Source organism: Budorcas taxicolor, chromosome 16 (assembly GCF_023091745.1).
Source record: "Budorcas taxicolor isolate Tak-1 chromosome 16, Takin1.1, whole genome shotgun sequence".
Taxonomy (NCBI): domain Eukaryota; kingdom Metazoa; phylum Chordata; class Mammalia; order Artiodactyla; family Bovidae; genus Budorcas; species Budorcas taxicolor.
The window spans coordinates 74,505,150-74,520,512 of record NC_068925.1 but is presented as its reverse complement, the minus strand read 5'-3'; the positions used below and the strand labels follow the sequence as shown (position 1 = coordinate 74,520,512).

General features: G+C 41.3%; 2 protein-coding genes across 2 annotated transcripts in view; one reads left to right on the top strand and one right to left on the bottom strand.

The window, feature by feature from the left end:
- The window catches only part of C16H1orf74 (chromosome 16 C1orf74 homolog), a 104,760-nt gene that overhangs the window by 18,264 nt on the left and 71,133 nt on the right, over positions 1 to 15,363 (bottom strand). The window lies entirely within an intron of this gene.
- Positions 3,672 to 15,363, top strand: part of HSD11B1 (hydroxysteroid 11-beta dehydrogenase 1) — a 38,455-nt gene continuing 26,763 nt past the window's right edge. Inside the window, exons 1-4 of the mRNA XM_052653678.1 lie at positions 3,672 to 3,836; positions 4,588 to 4,718; positions 5,453 to 5,564; positions 5,694 to 5,879. Coding sequence (XP_052509638.1) covers positions 3,749 to 3,836; positions 4,588 to 4,718; positions 5,453 to 5,564; positions 5,694 to 5,879 — 517 coding nt within the window. The 5' untranslated portion in view covers positions 3,672 to 3,748. The remainder of the gene's footprint in view (positions 3,837 to 4,587; positions 4,719 to 5,452; positions 5,565 to 5,693; positions 5,880 to 15,363) is intronic.

Here is a 15,363-nt window from a genome sequence, read left to right as displayed (position 1 = left end):
TACTCATAAAACAATAAAACACTGATGAAAGAAATCAAAGATGACACAAACTGATGGGGAGATATACCAAGTTCTTGGATGGGAAGAATCAGTATTGTCAAAATGACAATACTACCCAAAGCAATCTACAGACTCAATGCAATCTTTATCAAATTACCAATGGCATTTTTCACAGAATCACAACAAAAATTTTTACAATTTACATGGAAATACAAAAGATCCCAATTTGCCCAAGCAACCTTGAGAAATAAAAACGGAGTTGGAGGCATCAGGATACCCAAATTCAGACTATACTACAAAGCTACAGTCATCAAGACAGTATGGTATTGGCACAAAAACAGAAATATAGATCAATGAGACAGAATAGAAATCCAAGAGATTAAACCCACACACCTCTGGTCACCTAATCTAGGACAAAGGAAGCAAGAATATACAGCAGAGAAAAGACACTCTCTTCAATAAGTGGTGCTGGGAAAAGTGGACAACTAAATGTAAAAGAATGAAATTAGAATGCTCCTTAACACCATACACAAAAATAAACTCAAAATGGATTAAAGACCCAAATATAAAGCTGGACACTATAAAACTCTTGGAGGAAACATGGGCAGAACACTCTTTGACATAAACCACAGCAAGATCTTTTTTTGATCCACCTCCTAGAGTAATGAAAATAAAAACAAAAATGAACAAATGGGACCTAATTAAATTGAAAAGCTTTTGCACAGCAAAGGAAATCATAAACAAGATGAAAAGACAACCCTCAGAATGGGAGAAAATATTTGCAAATGAATCAACAGATAAAGGATTAATCTCCAAAATATACAAACAACTCAAGCAGTTCTATATCAAAAAAACAAACAATCCAATCGACAAATGGGGGGATGATCTAAATAGATATTTCTCCAAAGAAGACATACAGATGGCCAAGAGGCACATGAAAGATGCTCAATGTCACTAATTATTAGAGAAATACAAACCAAAACTACAATGAGGTACCACCTCACACCAGTCAGAATGGCCACTATCAAAAGATGTACAAACAATAAATGCTGGAGAGGGTGTGGAGAAAAGAAACCCTCTTATACTATTGGTAGGAATGTAAACTGCTATTGCCACTATGGAGAGTGGAATGGAGGTTCCTTAAAAAACTAAAAATACAACTACCATATGACCCAGCAATACCATTACTGGGCATATACCCTGAGAAAATCATAATTCAAAAAGACACATATACCCCAGTGTTCATAGAAGCACTATTTACAATAGCCAGGACATGGAAATAATGTAAGTGTCCAGCCACAGAGGAATGGATAAAGCGGATGTGGTACAAACACACTGTGGAATATTACTCTATCATAAAAAGGAACAAAACTGGGTTACTTGTAGAGATGTGGATGGACATAGAGTCTATCATACAGAGTGAAGCAAGTCAGAGAAAGAAAAACAAACAAATATTAATCCATGTATGTGGAATCTAGAAAAAAAGTACAGATGAACCTCGTTCCAGGGCAGGAACAGAGATGCAAGCATCAAGAATGTACATGTACACGCAGAGGGAGAAGGGGAGGGTGAGATGTACTGGGAGATTAGGCTTGGCATAGATACACTACCATATGTAAAAGAGATAGCTAGTGGGAACCTGCGGTATTGCTCAGGGAGCTCAGCTCAGTGCTCTGTGATGACCTAGAGCGGTGCAGTGGAGGTGGTGGGAGGGAGGTCCAAGAGGGAGAGGACATATGTATACATATAGTTGATTCACTTCATTGTACAGTGTAAACTAACACGATATTTAAAGCAACTGTACTCCAATTGAAAAAAAAAAGATCCTTAGACCAAAACTTTTAAAAACTGCTAAGATTTAAAATCATCAACCATTATGTAGCATCCTCATTCTCATCAATGCATTTTACTGATGAGAAATTATTTCATCAGGGACTTCCCTGGCAGTCCAGAGGTTAAGATTCCACACTTCATTGGTTCCATCCTTGGTCAGGGAACTAAGATTCCACATGCCATGGGCTGTGACCAAGAAAAGAAATGTGTATATGTATATGTATATATATATTAATACATATATGTGTATATATATGTATTATATATATAATATATACATGCCACATATATATATACATTCCACATGCCATGGGCTGTGACCAAGAAAAGAAATGTGTATATGTATATGTATATATATATTAATACATATATGTGTATATATATGTATTATATATATAATATATACATATATGTGTGTGTATCTTATAGTTCTGACACTATGTAATATAATTTTGCAGTTGAATTTTTAAAATATTTTTTCTCTTTTGTTCTCCATGAACTATCTGACCCTCAACTGTTCTTAGATCTGAACTGTTTCCTGGAAAGCAGGTGTGGGCCTTTGTTGACAAATTATTTCATCTCCTCTGGGTCTTAAATTATTTTTCCTTGCTCTGAAGTGAAAATTCAGTGAGTGTTTCCAGATACTATACTTGGGAGTCATAATTCAATTTCTCTTAATCTTATGTGAATCCTTCACCCTCAAACTACATTCCTCCTCCAAAGCACTGGTACCCTTACTGCCATATTAAATTGGTTTCCTTGGCTCCATCGGCAACTTGCAAAATTCTGGATTTTCTCTGTGATAGGGTAGTGGGTATGGTTTCAATGGCGCGTTTTAAATTGAAAAACTTAACAATTACAATAGCCTAAATTCTTTGAGGAGTGATCCTTGTGACAGACATACCAACATGGCTATTTCTATATTTCTGTGATAAATTGTAAATTACTAGGGATTTCTCCCCCTAGTCCTTTCATTGTTAACTGGATCAATTTTTAACAGATCAATTTTTAACTGGATGTGGGCTTCTCAGGCTAGCTTTGCTTCAACGATGCTCATTCTTTTTTCTTCTACATCAGGTTCCCCTCTTCCTATTATCCTCTCCACATTTTTTTGGTTCTCTATGGTGTTTAAAAGACCTACTTTAATAGCTTTTACTTCCTTTACACTCATCATTTCTTCTTTATTTGCTGTTAAAGTAATAAGTGCACATTCCATTGCACTTGCCTGAGAGTCTTGACCGGTCATGGGTTTCCCGCCATCTGGGTTCTAGCTGGCATGCATTCTCCTTTGATGTTGTAATATTGTTCATTTAACTTGAATGTGAGGTTTATAAGGCTTGTTTGCTTTTTTTTCCCCCCTCCAAGATGTGCACCTTTTTTTTCCTTAAGCTTATTTTTCTGTTTTGTGCTGTTATTTTTAATTGCTTCCGACTGGGAGGTGGGGCTGAGAATGAGATTGGCTTGACTCTGGCTCTCTTCGCTATTAGTCACACTTCCCTCAGAAGCCCCACACACGCTTTCTCTCCAGCTTTTGATATATCACTTTTGAAAGGCCGTTGATTCCTGGCGTAAATGGTGTTCCGAGGAAGATCGGCTCGGGGTAGGGATGCTCAGGAATCCAGTTCTGTACAGTCATGAGCCTGGCCATCTGGAAGTCTCTTCTTGCTCAATGAAATGGAGTAAACATTGTCCATTATGAAATCTACCACGCAGGCTGCCAGGGACGAATGGGATCCCACCCAAAGCCAATCGCAGCTCTGACAGGGAAATTGGCTAGCACTGCCTGAGACTACTCCAGCCTCCCCCGTCCCTGATGTCACAATTCAGAGGCTGCTGCCTGCCTAGGAGGTTGTAGAAAGCTCTGTAGGTTCTCTCTGTGTGTCCCACAGGGCTCCTCGCGCCAGATCCCTGTCTGATGGCTTTTATGAAAAAATACCTCCTCCCCATTCTGGGGATCTTCTTGGCCTACTACTACTATTCTGCGAATGAGGAATTCAGACCAGGTAAGTACCAATGTGTTTAATTTTGGAGGAAAAGATTTTAAAACCCAGGGATGGCTGGAGGAATAGATTTTAACACCCAGGGATGGCTGGAATGTTTCTGAGGATCAGAAGGAGTTCTTGATCCCCAGAGTTGCTGGACAAGACAGGACCCTGAGGTAAGACTGTGCTTCTGTTTATGGGGTGTGAGGAGGTTAAAAGATTGCTAAATAATCCATGTTTTATTTGGCACATTAAATTGAAAGCAATTTCAGATCTCCTGCAAAAAAAAAGAAAAAGAAAATGAGGGTAATTCCAAAATTCACAACTTCACCAGATAATTGAGCTCTGTGAAGGGGTGGATAAGTGGGAAATAAGAAAGAATTCTGGAGTTGATGACTAAATAGAAGTGAGAGAAAATCCCTGGAATCTCTATGAGCACATGTGTTTTGATGACTTTTTGAATTTTATTTCAGTTGAGCAATCGGATGAGTCCAGAAATGTCTGGAACTCCAGTGTTTTAGCTAAACTCTCTGTCCATAGGGGTTTCCAAAAAGGGCAGCAGGAAGACTTGCTTTTGAGCCACCAAAGCAAATTCCCATTTCAGAAAATGTTTACAAAAGACGGGTCTGTCCCTTTACTGATTTATGCAGCTTGGGATGAGTTGATATGGGCTCATAACCTTCAGACACTGAGATAAAGCTCTCCACCTCTAGAGTGGGAGGAGGAATGTTGCTGCCATGTATGGTCCTCACTTCCTTTTGGGGTTTCCCAGAGATGCTTCGAGGAAAGAGAGTGATTGTCACGGGGGCCAGCAAGGGAATCGGAAGAGAAATGGCCTATCACCTGGCAAGGATGGGAGCCCACGTGGTAGTGACAGCGAGGTCAGAAGAAAGTCTAAAGAAGGTGAGGGTCCTGTGCCCACAGCCGTATGTACCTCATGTGCCCAGATGTATTCCTTTATATGCTTGCATATACATGCCAATGCATAGAACTGGCACACTCAGACACAGATACACACACAGAGGATTCAAACACCCACAGGAATACCAAAGTATGCTTGTAAGTGTCCCTTCTCATGCATACATATCTAGACACAAAGTTCTTGGGCTCTGCATGCTCACAGACACGCCCATTCACACACATGAACACATGGAGTTACAGACATATAGCCATGTACTCAGATACCAACGTTCCAGTACCTACTCAAGAATTCACATTCTGGTCACCATGCAGACGCATGCCCTCTTATATACTCAGACTCACAAACCTTATACTCAAACCTTATATACTCAAACTCACAAGGGTACACAAATATGCACAAACCTAAGGCTACCCACATGGAAACTAGCACCTATATCAATCATGTGTTCAGAACCATCTGTTCACAGAGACTCATGAGCACAAACTGTGGACTTAAACTCCAGCACTGTGATTTATCCATCTCTAACCCAACCTTCTTCCAGACAGTATTTCAAACAGAGGACAAATGCCGCGTCCGTTGCCTTTAATGACACACATGTACACACACTTTTCAGGGCTGTGAGCAACCTCTCATTTAAGCCCCCATTATGCCAGAGACTGCCCGCCCCAAAGGTCTGCAGCCAAGACCGACGCCAGTTGCCACTGTGCCCCTGCAGGTGGTATCCCGCTGCCTGGAGCTGGGGGCGGCCTCAGCGCACTATGTGGCAGGCACCATGGAGAACATGACCTTCGCAGAACAATTTGTTGCCAAAGCTGGAGAGCTCGTGGGTGAGACAGCGTCTCCTCTCTCCTCTTCTGGACTTTGTCCTAGGGGTCACCAGGGAGCTTTTGAGACAGGGGCGGGGGGGCGGGTTATCAACCTCGGATGGTTTCTCTCACCACAGCTGTCTCTTGCAGGGGGACTTGACATGCTCATTCTCAACCACATCAACTATACGCCTTTGAGGGTGTTTAGCCATGACATCCATCTCTTGCGCAGAAGCCTAGAGGTCAACCTCCTGAGTTACGTGGTCCTGAGCACGGCCGCCTTGCCCATGCTGAAGCAGACCAACGGGAGCATCGTGGTCGTCTCCTCCGTAGCTGGTGAGTGTGCCAGGGGCTGGTGCGCAGGGCAGGAGCGGCCCAAGTGCCAGGGATGGTGGCGTTGAGGGCTCGGCCGTGAACATGCATTTTGCCCATTTGCATGCCGAGAAGGAACACAACAGAAACCAGAAGTTGAAATGCTTAAGCTGATACTAAACAAAAGCTGATTAACAGCTCGCCCATATGTGTGGACCGGCAGATAAATGAATAAGAGCCTTGGGTAAGGAAACTCACTGAGGAGTGCATGCTGAGAAACAGAGACAGTGTTTGGAACAAGGGAGATGAGAGAGATGAGGACTTGTTCAGAGTGGGTAGACTACCAAGTTCCTGGAAGTAACAGAGAGAGCGCAGCAGTTCAGAGGGCTTCCCTGCACTCGCCAGGTGGTTTGTGATCAACAAGCTGGAGTCCAAAGGGTCATCGAAAGGCTGCCACCTGTCCTGAGTCTCAGAGAGAGACTTGGTCATCATAAAGAAGATTTTGCTTCTTCCATGACCCAGAGCTATAGGTTGGTGAAGTTAGTTGGTACAAAGGGAGAACTGAGAAGTGAAATATTTTAACAACACACAGTTGACTGGTAAGTGGGTTAAGCCAAGGCAAAATGAACAATGAAAACAAATAAACCATATTATAACAGACCTGCCCATATCGGGGGTGTTCTCCAAAATCTGAACTTGCTACATCAAAAGTTCTTTTTAATCCACGAACAGGGTAGAGAACAAGTGTGTCCAGAGAAATATTCAGAAAGAGAACGCTGCAAAATCAAGAGAGGCCCCCTGTGCTTTTGATGGTGACAGCATTTGAAGGGATCACCAGGGAAAAGCCAGAGTTTCCAACTTTGGGGTTTCCTAGGCCCGTTTCATTAGGGTTCCGGTGGAGAATTGCCACACATATTTGTTGATTAGTCAGTGAGAGGGACGTGGCTGGAAGACGCAAACACCAGGATCAAAATTAGCCATCTGCATGTGGCTCCCAGCAATGTGAAAACAAATCACCTAGAAGCTTTGTAATTTCTTGAGTAGCTCACAAACATGCGTTATTATTGTGACTCAGAACACCATCTATATTGTAAACAGTCCTACTTCCTGGATGGATGGGAAAGGCCTGTATAGTGATAGGATAAAAGGGCAGTGTGTCTGTGCTACCCGCCAAACAGAGTGATTGATATGCATCCCTGTGCTTCCTGGACAACACAGACTCCCCCACCCCTCCCCAGACACAGCCTCTCTCTGCGCTGAAAGGAAGGGAGAGCATCTGGATGCATACTGAGTGAGAGGGTGCTGGGCACATCCCCAACCCCTCCTCGGGCATCGGCCAAAACCCGCGGGTCGGTCATGGTGTAGGTGGCTTTTATGATCTCGGTTGATTGATACAGCCACTCTGAACATAGGGTGTGCTTTATCTGGTGAGTTTAACTCTGTGTAAGATGCACGCGGCCGAAATAGTCTCGGAAGGAACAGAATTAGCACAGCAGACTGGGGACATGATGAAATTCTGATAACCTCTGTTTCTGCACATCTTCTCCGACGACTAAATGTCACCTCGTCGTCTCTGTGGACTCTGGGAAGCAGAAACCTAGCTGGACTGCTGTCCTTCGTGTCTGTTGTTTGTATAGCCAAGAATCCAGCCTGTTTGTTTTGAAGAATGTCTGAATCTGCAAAGTGCAAGCACTTTCCTTTCGCACCCTAATTGAAGAACTTCTCTGCTCTAGACTATATTCTTTTTTTTTAATGGAAGTTTTGTTGATTTACATAGGCTATGTTCTTTCAGAGAGTCAGCAAATGTGTTCCTTAATCCTTCCTCCTTAAAATCTGAATCCCACAAACAGGGCGATGCAAAACCTCAGATTAAACCTAAGGTCAGCCAAAGAGCATTGGGATGGCTTTTTAATCATTCTTTCCAGGGACTGCATTAAGTGGTTTATTGAATTGCAGTAATCAGCAATTGTTTTTCTCCCCAGTGCATTTTCATGTATTGCATTACATAGAAATCCTACACTTTTGATATGTTCTCTAAAACGCTGGCTACTTCTTTAGCATCATCAGAGACAATACTGTCGCCTCTGGGAAGGTCCTTACTGTCCACATCCATCTACCACTCAACACCATTTCTGGCACCTACTGCTCAAGTTTCTATGTATGTGTAACATCTAGTTACATTGCCTAGTCTTTCACTTTTCACCACATGCTAGTTTGAGTATATGTCAAACGAGTGTCATAAAAACCCAAATTTACAATGGCTTAAACATATCTAAATTTATTTTTCTATCATGGAACGGCCTGGGGAAGATTTTAGAGCTGCAAGAGAAGCTCTATCCATGGAATCATCTGGGAACTTTCTATCCCAAAACCAGCATCCCTGGGCATTATTATCCTCACCTATGTGTCCAAAATGGCTCATTATCATGTCAGAATTCTAGCTAGAGAAAATGAAGAAAGAAGAACACTTTCAAGGAAGAAGAACTTGAATGTCACACGCTTCTGCTATAGCTAATTGCAGTTATGGTCTTTATTCAGGATGGACTTGTGTCCAGCTGAAAATCAGGGGTTCTATTTCTATAAGACACTGATGTCGGCAAACAACAGTCTCCCCTACATCACCCATCCATGTAAGACTACAGGTGGTGTTCCGTCTAGGACACCCCACATGTGTACCTCACACCATACACACACATTCTGGGACCCAATCTCTATCACATCCAAGATCCATCATGAAGTCAAAAAGATCAGGCAGTGAAGCAGGGAACAGTGGGGTAGGATAAAGAACGAAAGAAAATACCTGGATGGTATTTGTGAAACAAACTGAGACAGGGAGATTAATACTCCAATATGACTGGGGGGAAAAAAATCACTGAATTAGGCAGAGAACATTTGAAAACATCTGGAGAAAGCTTATCAGCCATGAGTCAAAAAGGTTATCTTAGGTTAAATTTTAGAAAAGTAAAAGTCGTTCCATTTCTGAATCCCCTGATTCTGTGAACCCCATAACTAAGTCACCTACACACACGACAGCTGGAACCCAGCATCTGACACTGCTTCTCTGCCCTTCCTTTATGCCCCATCAAGGGAATCATGGACAAACCACTGCCCCCACCCCCACCCTGGCTTTCCCCTGAGGATCCATTTACCATCACCTCCTGTAAAGACTTTTCAGTCTTCACCAGATTCCTTTCAACATTTCCTCTTTATTCTTACCTACTTCATGCTAAGCTACCTTTAGAAATCCTACTTCCTCTCTATTTTTTGGCTTCATTGGTGATACAAATATTAGCAATAATTAGAGTAAAAATGTTAACTGCATTGGACCAGTATAAGGGTAGGGATCATGATTCTTCTATAGCAAGAAAAATCTAAGGCCTATTCTGAAATGAAACTAGACAAAATAAAACACGGGGCTTCTTCAAATATTCAAAATGAAAAACACATCAAAAGGAGTAAGAGAACCTTGTCAATAACCTCTGAGTGCTCAGATCTCTCTTTGGAAGTTCCATAAAATATCTCCAGTTACCTATTCATTATTCTCCAAGTAAACCTTTTTAAAAGATCAGCTTCCCGTGTATTTTCTAAGTATTATTCAAGGGTGTTCCTTTCCCTGTTTACTCGTTCCCAGTCTTGTTTCCCACTATTTTTTATACATATGTGTAGTATTTCGATCACATTATAGCTGACTAGCCAGAAGCAAATAGCCTGTAAGACAATGCTTTCCTGGGAAAACTCAAACCAGTGCATGAAGTCATTTGTTGGACTTTAACCCATTTGTCAGTTGTGGACTGGCTGTGTGTTCTAAACCTATTTAAAGAATTCTACATTACAAAGAAGAAAAAGAAACAGGTTTCTCAACTGATCAGCTAACAGGATTTGGATTACGCGAAATTCCGCTTTGCATAAAGACAAGAATGTACAGCTGTTAATCTTAGAGCCTTCAGCTGTGACATCCATTTGTTCCTGAAATATAGGCTCATTTTTAATATATGGATATGACTTGAGGGGAAGCGAGGAGGGTGGCAACCAAGATCTAGGATGCAAAGGAGCCTAGCAAATACAGTAAAATGAGGTAATTTATCCCTCGCCCAATTGCCTTACTTTTTCTAAGAAAGATGAATCTTTACCCTTAAATCTGATTACCACAGAAGTAATTTTCAGGGCGCACAATTGCCAAGGTGAGTGGATGTATTTCTACATAGAGATGTAGGTATTTACGTGATGAGGGGAACGCTGCAGGTCTGAACAGTGTTGAGGGGCGTGGGGAGAAACACCAGGAAGGGAGGCGTGTGTGTGTGTGTGTGTGTGTGTGTGTGTGTGTGTGTGTGTGTAGGTTTGTCCTCTACAGGGCCTGGGAGAAGACCTAAAGGAGTTCAGAGGAAGAACCAACCACCTGCACATAAAAACTGAAGGAGTCATTGCTGCCTAAATCCAAGAGACTGTGCTCAGACAGCATCCGGAGGACTCAAACAGCTTGGCACACTGGAACTGGAGCTCAGTGTCGCATCTGCTGCCCGAGAGCGGCGAGGGGAGACTTTAAAGTGGGGGAGAAGACTTGCTGCTGTGACCGCGACAACTTAGTGCAGGTTGGAAACAATGCTATTAGTGCAGGTTGAAAACATAATGCTATTTATGTGACCATTACTCCTTGGTTACTCCCTTGAAAGGGGTGGGTTGGAAAAAGTTAAGTAGTCATGGCTCATTAACCCTGCTAGACCATTATTTTCATTCAAGTACTGTTCCTGACGAAAATAGCAGAGTTCTACCATCATCCATGCCTTTATGTCCACTCACCAAAGAGTTTGGAAAGGCTTATAACAAGTACACTTTATTTGGAAATACCCAAGTAAAAAATGAGGTTTTAAGAGAAGAATATAAACATGCCAAAATTAGACTTAACATAGATGCTGTGCTTAAGTTTCTAAATTGACTCTTGGGTTTCTTGACAAAAAAAGGAATAAAACAGAATCGATGATAGACAAGATTATATTCAAAAGAAGGAAGCATCGTAGGGAGCAAATTCTGAAATAAACCTCTCATAAAAGATTACAAATTAAAGGCACAAAATAATGGAACTAATAATGGCCCTAATACTTTTTAAAAATGTTTCTGTGATTATAAAAGCTACACATACACACACACAGAGTATGAAAATTGGAAAAAAATGAAGAGAAGCACAAAGCTGAGAATAAAACTCCATAATCATGCCAATATTTTGAAGAATTTACTTCTAGATACATATAAATACAGAACAATTATTCTTACGGAACCAAACTCAGGTAGGAGATCAAACCAGTCAATCCGAAAGGAAATCAACCCTGAATATTCATTGGAAGGACTGATGCTGAACCTGAAGCTCCAATACTTTGGCCACCTGATGCAAAGAGCTGACTCATTGGAAAAGACCCTGATGTTGGGAGAGACTGAAGGCAGGAGAAGAAGGGGATGACAGAGGACAAGATGGTTGGATGGCAACACCAATTCAATGGACATGAATCTGAGCAAGTTCCAGGAGACGGTGAAGGAAGGGAAGCCTGGCGTGCTGCAGTCCATGGGGTCGCAAAGAGTCAGACATGAGTAAGCGACTGAACAACAGCAACAACAAACTCAAGTCTCTCACTGTTTCGCAGCAAAGCCAATCTACGGACACCAGGTTATGGTGAAGGAATGTACAGCGTTTATTGCAGGGCACCAAGCAAAAAGAACTTGCAGCCCATGCTCAAAAGACTCAAACTCTTCATTGACTTTTAGACAAGGGTTTTTTAAGACAGTGTTGCGGACACTGTCGTAGGATTAGCTTGAGGACCTTCTTCTGACTGGTTGATGGTGAGGTAACAGGGTGATGTTTCTGGGATCTCAATCATCACCCTTCTAGTTTCAACAGTCTGGGTCTATGTGCTTGTGATCAGCATGCAGTCATCATCTGAGTGGGGGAGGGGGAGGGGGGGCATAGTTTCTGCAGAACAAATCAAAGATAAGCATCGGATTATAATTTATATCCCTTTAGGAGGATATAGGAGTCCTGTGACTCTTGTCCTAATCATTAGCTACTTGAGTTTGTTCTTTGTAACTTGGAGAAGGCCTAAGAGACAAAAGCCTTTTTTTCTACAGAAAGAAATAGAGGACATGGAAGGCCCATAGAACCCAGGAATGCCCCACAGGGTCCCACTTGGTTTCAATCTCCCCTTTTCTTTCATACTCCTCAATCCTGAGGGAAACTACGGTGGGACAAGAAAGGGACTTAAGTTTTGAATAGAAAGATTAATCATAAGCTCAGCAGGGGAACTCTGTTTTAGGAGGACTTGGATGTAGTTACTCTCAATGTATTTTTAAAACCCTAAAACAAGAATCTTGCACATAAATCTATGACTTGGTTGAGTATTTCCTTGATAAATTTTTAGTGCTAGATTTACTGGGTGAAATGATGGAACTGATTCTAAGGCTATTGGTATATATTTCCAAATTGCTTTATATAAAAGTGAAAAATAAAAGACCTGACTTTTTAAATACACAAAAATAAAACCCATTTAAATGAATATGAACATCATGTTCCATTCCCACCTTGAGTATATCTATGAGTGTTCATCTCACACCTGCTTTGGAGAGTTGACCAAGTTTTCAGCAACTGACACTTCTGTAAGTAAAGGAACAAGGCATTCAGTGGTTACAATTTGAATTTCTTTGTTTACTTATGGAATGGAATGTGAGGTCCCTGTCCCCTTGAGAGCAGTAGCATTCTATTTTTGGCTATACTTATTTCCTTATTTCCTACAACAGCACCTGGCCTGTGGTGGATATTTCATAAAAGTCAGGTAATTAATGAGTGAATTTCATGTTCATGTGTTTATAGGTCATCTATATTTTCTATTCTGTGAGCTGTTTTTCCATGTCATTGCCTATTAAGATATTAACAAAACTTTTCTAACAGTAAATACAGTGAATCAATGTTGCATGCAGCTTCATGCTGCCAAGTCTGACAAAGGTATATCGCTGAAACAACTTTAATGTTATAAAGTGAAAAGTGAATTTGACCTGGTGACATTAGATAGCTTTAGATGGTTGAGCTTGACCCAGGGAGGTTTCTTCTTGAAAAAAGCTTTGATTTTAAAAAGAAGAAATCTACTCAAAGATACTTCAAAATGAGGAATGGCTGAGGAGAGAGAGATTAACGCTACACCTGAGAAATTTATGCTACAGGTAAACCTGCATAAATGCTTCCCAAGTGTGTCGATTCAGTTATCAAAGAATATGAATGGTGGGCCCACGCTGAGCCAGGCATAGCTGCAGATGCTGGGGCTGTAGCCATGAGCAAGAGAGGAAGGCAAGGCACCTACGACCGGAAGCCCACATCCCGGTGCAAGCGATCCTCACTGCATTCTTCATCCAAAAGAAACCTGAATACCCACCACTAGGGCCAGGTTCCTAAATGGAAGTGAAATACCATGTAAATTTTTATGAGTATTGACTATAAGAATCATATGTTCACGAAACAGTATATGTAGTGTGAGTTGCCCTGTGCTTAAAGAAAGGGGCTTTCACCTTTCATTTTATTCACTCTGGAGCTGCTTATTGTACGAGCTGGGTATGAATTTTGTTAGAATAATTTTTTTTAAGAAAAGTAAGGGAGAGGATTCTGTACAAGCAAAAGCGAAATGTTTCACCTCTGAGGATGGCGAACTTTAGGAGGACAGAGATTGTGCTCAATCTCACAAGTAAACAAATAAATTCAAATGACTGAAACTACTGAAACACCGAATCCCATGAAGAAGTGGAGGTGTCTTTCTTGTTTAGCTGGTTTTTTGTTTGCCTACAACACTGTCAACTGTTGCAGACTATATTTAACTCTACAAAGTGGGTATGAGATGGGCACTGTTACTGGTTTTCACTATTGATCTTTAAAAGTCTTGTCCTTCAGTTTTCATTGTACCTGAAGCAATTTGGCAATGTGTATTCTATATGTAGAATATGAACATTCTATAGTCAGTATGTAGCCTTGAATTTTCTCATCATTTTGTTAATGAGCTCGGGTTTGGCTAGCTTGCTGCTCAAAAGCCAATAATTTTGGCTCAAAAGAGGCAAGTGTCAGTAGAAAGGGAAGTTACTTCCATCAGAAAAGCCAGCAATCTTGGGAGAAAGTGGACCCATGTTCCTGAGACCAACTCCAGAGATTCTGCTCAGCCTTGACAGTTTTTGAAGGGAAAAGGAGGGAAAGAATCTGAGTGAATCATCAAGGCAGGAGGCTGAGTTCTGCATCCTTCTCCACTATATGCAGACTGGCTGACTCTCTCTCTTCAGAGCTTATCTTGCCCCTATAATCTGCCTGCAGGACCGCTGAGGGGACTACTGGGGGTACAAAGCTAGTTACTCTTCAAATACATAATTCTTCATTCTTCTTTTAATCTAGGGGAAAAAATCAACAAGTATGCATTCAGGATAGCATAACTCAGAAGTTAGTTTAAATTGCCTAGTGACCTCATTCCTATAGTTAGGTTCTTTTGAGGCTAGAGGGGAACAGAAATGGGCAAACAGGAAAGGAGCAAAAGAGCTATTTCGATTCCTCACTGTCGAACATCATTCCATTTCTATGGGTTTAGGAGCGAAGGTCTGTCTTCTCTAATTTCTTTATGCTGACAAAGGACTGCATGTTTTCTGAGTTCAAGATGCCATCATGGGTCTGCAGCGTCTCTTTGCTGACAATTTTAAATGTCTGCTTACATGAATATGGGCAGAGCAAGCTATAATTATTTTGATGCCCAGAAAGATTTAGATCATTATGAGTAATAATGTAATTCTCTTGAGACCAGTTCTTAGAATTGTATTAGTCAGATTCAGTGCTGCTCACGATGGAACAGCTTATGTCATGTCCCCTTGTGGCTGTTATAGCATCTGAAACGCAGCTCAGGGATATGCGTCAGACACCGAGACTATTAGGACTCTACTCTCCTAATCATTAACTGCTCGAGCCTGCTCTTCCGTAACTCTGGGAGTCCTGGGAGACTTCAACTTTTCTAAAAACAAGAGGTGGGGGACATAGAGGGGATTTTGTATCTGGGGCAGGGGGAGCCTGCAGGGTTCTGGTGGGTCCCAAATTCACGTAACAAATACAATGCTAAGAATCTATCAAGGAATAATCATCAATCCAATCATAGATATATAAACAAAAACATTTTTTGTAGAATTTTTTTCAACCTGTCTATATACCTAGAAGCAAAACTACCAACACCTACCTAAAAATAGCCAATGGGCATGTGCCTGAAGTCAGATTCCAATTAACATATGACTGAGCTGAGTGTATTATATGGGTTTTAAATCATTTAACATTTTCCCATGATCTTGTTCAGGAACTTCCATGTAATAAGTACATATCATAAATCCTTTATTTCTAGCATTAGAAAAGTAAGCACTCACTAAATAATTAAATGTTATGAATGATATTTAAAGAATATTATTTTGAAGAGGCGCCAAATCACTGGCCCTCATTGGGCACACATCTGCCTCAGTCCTC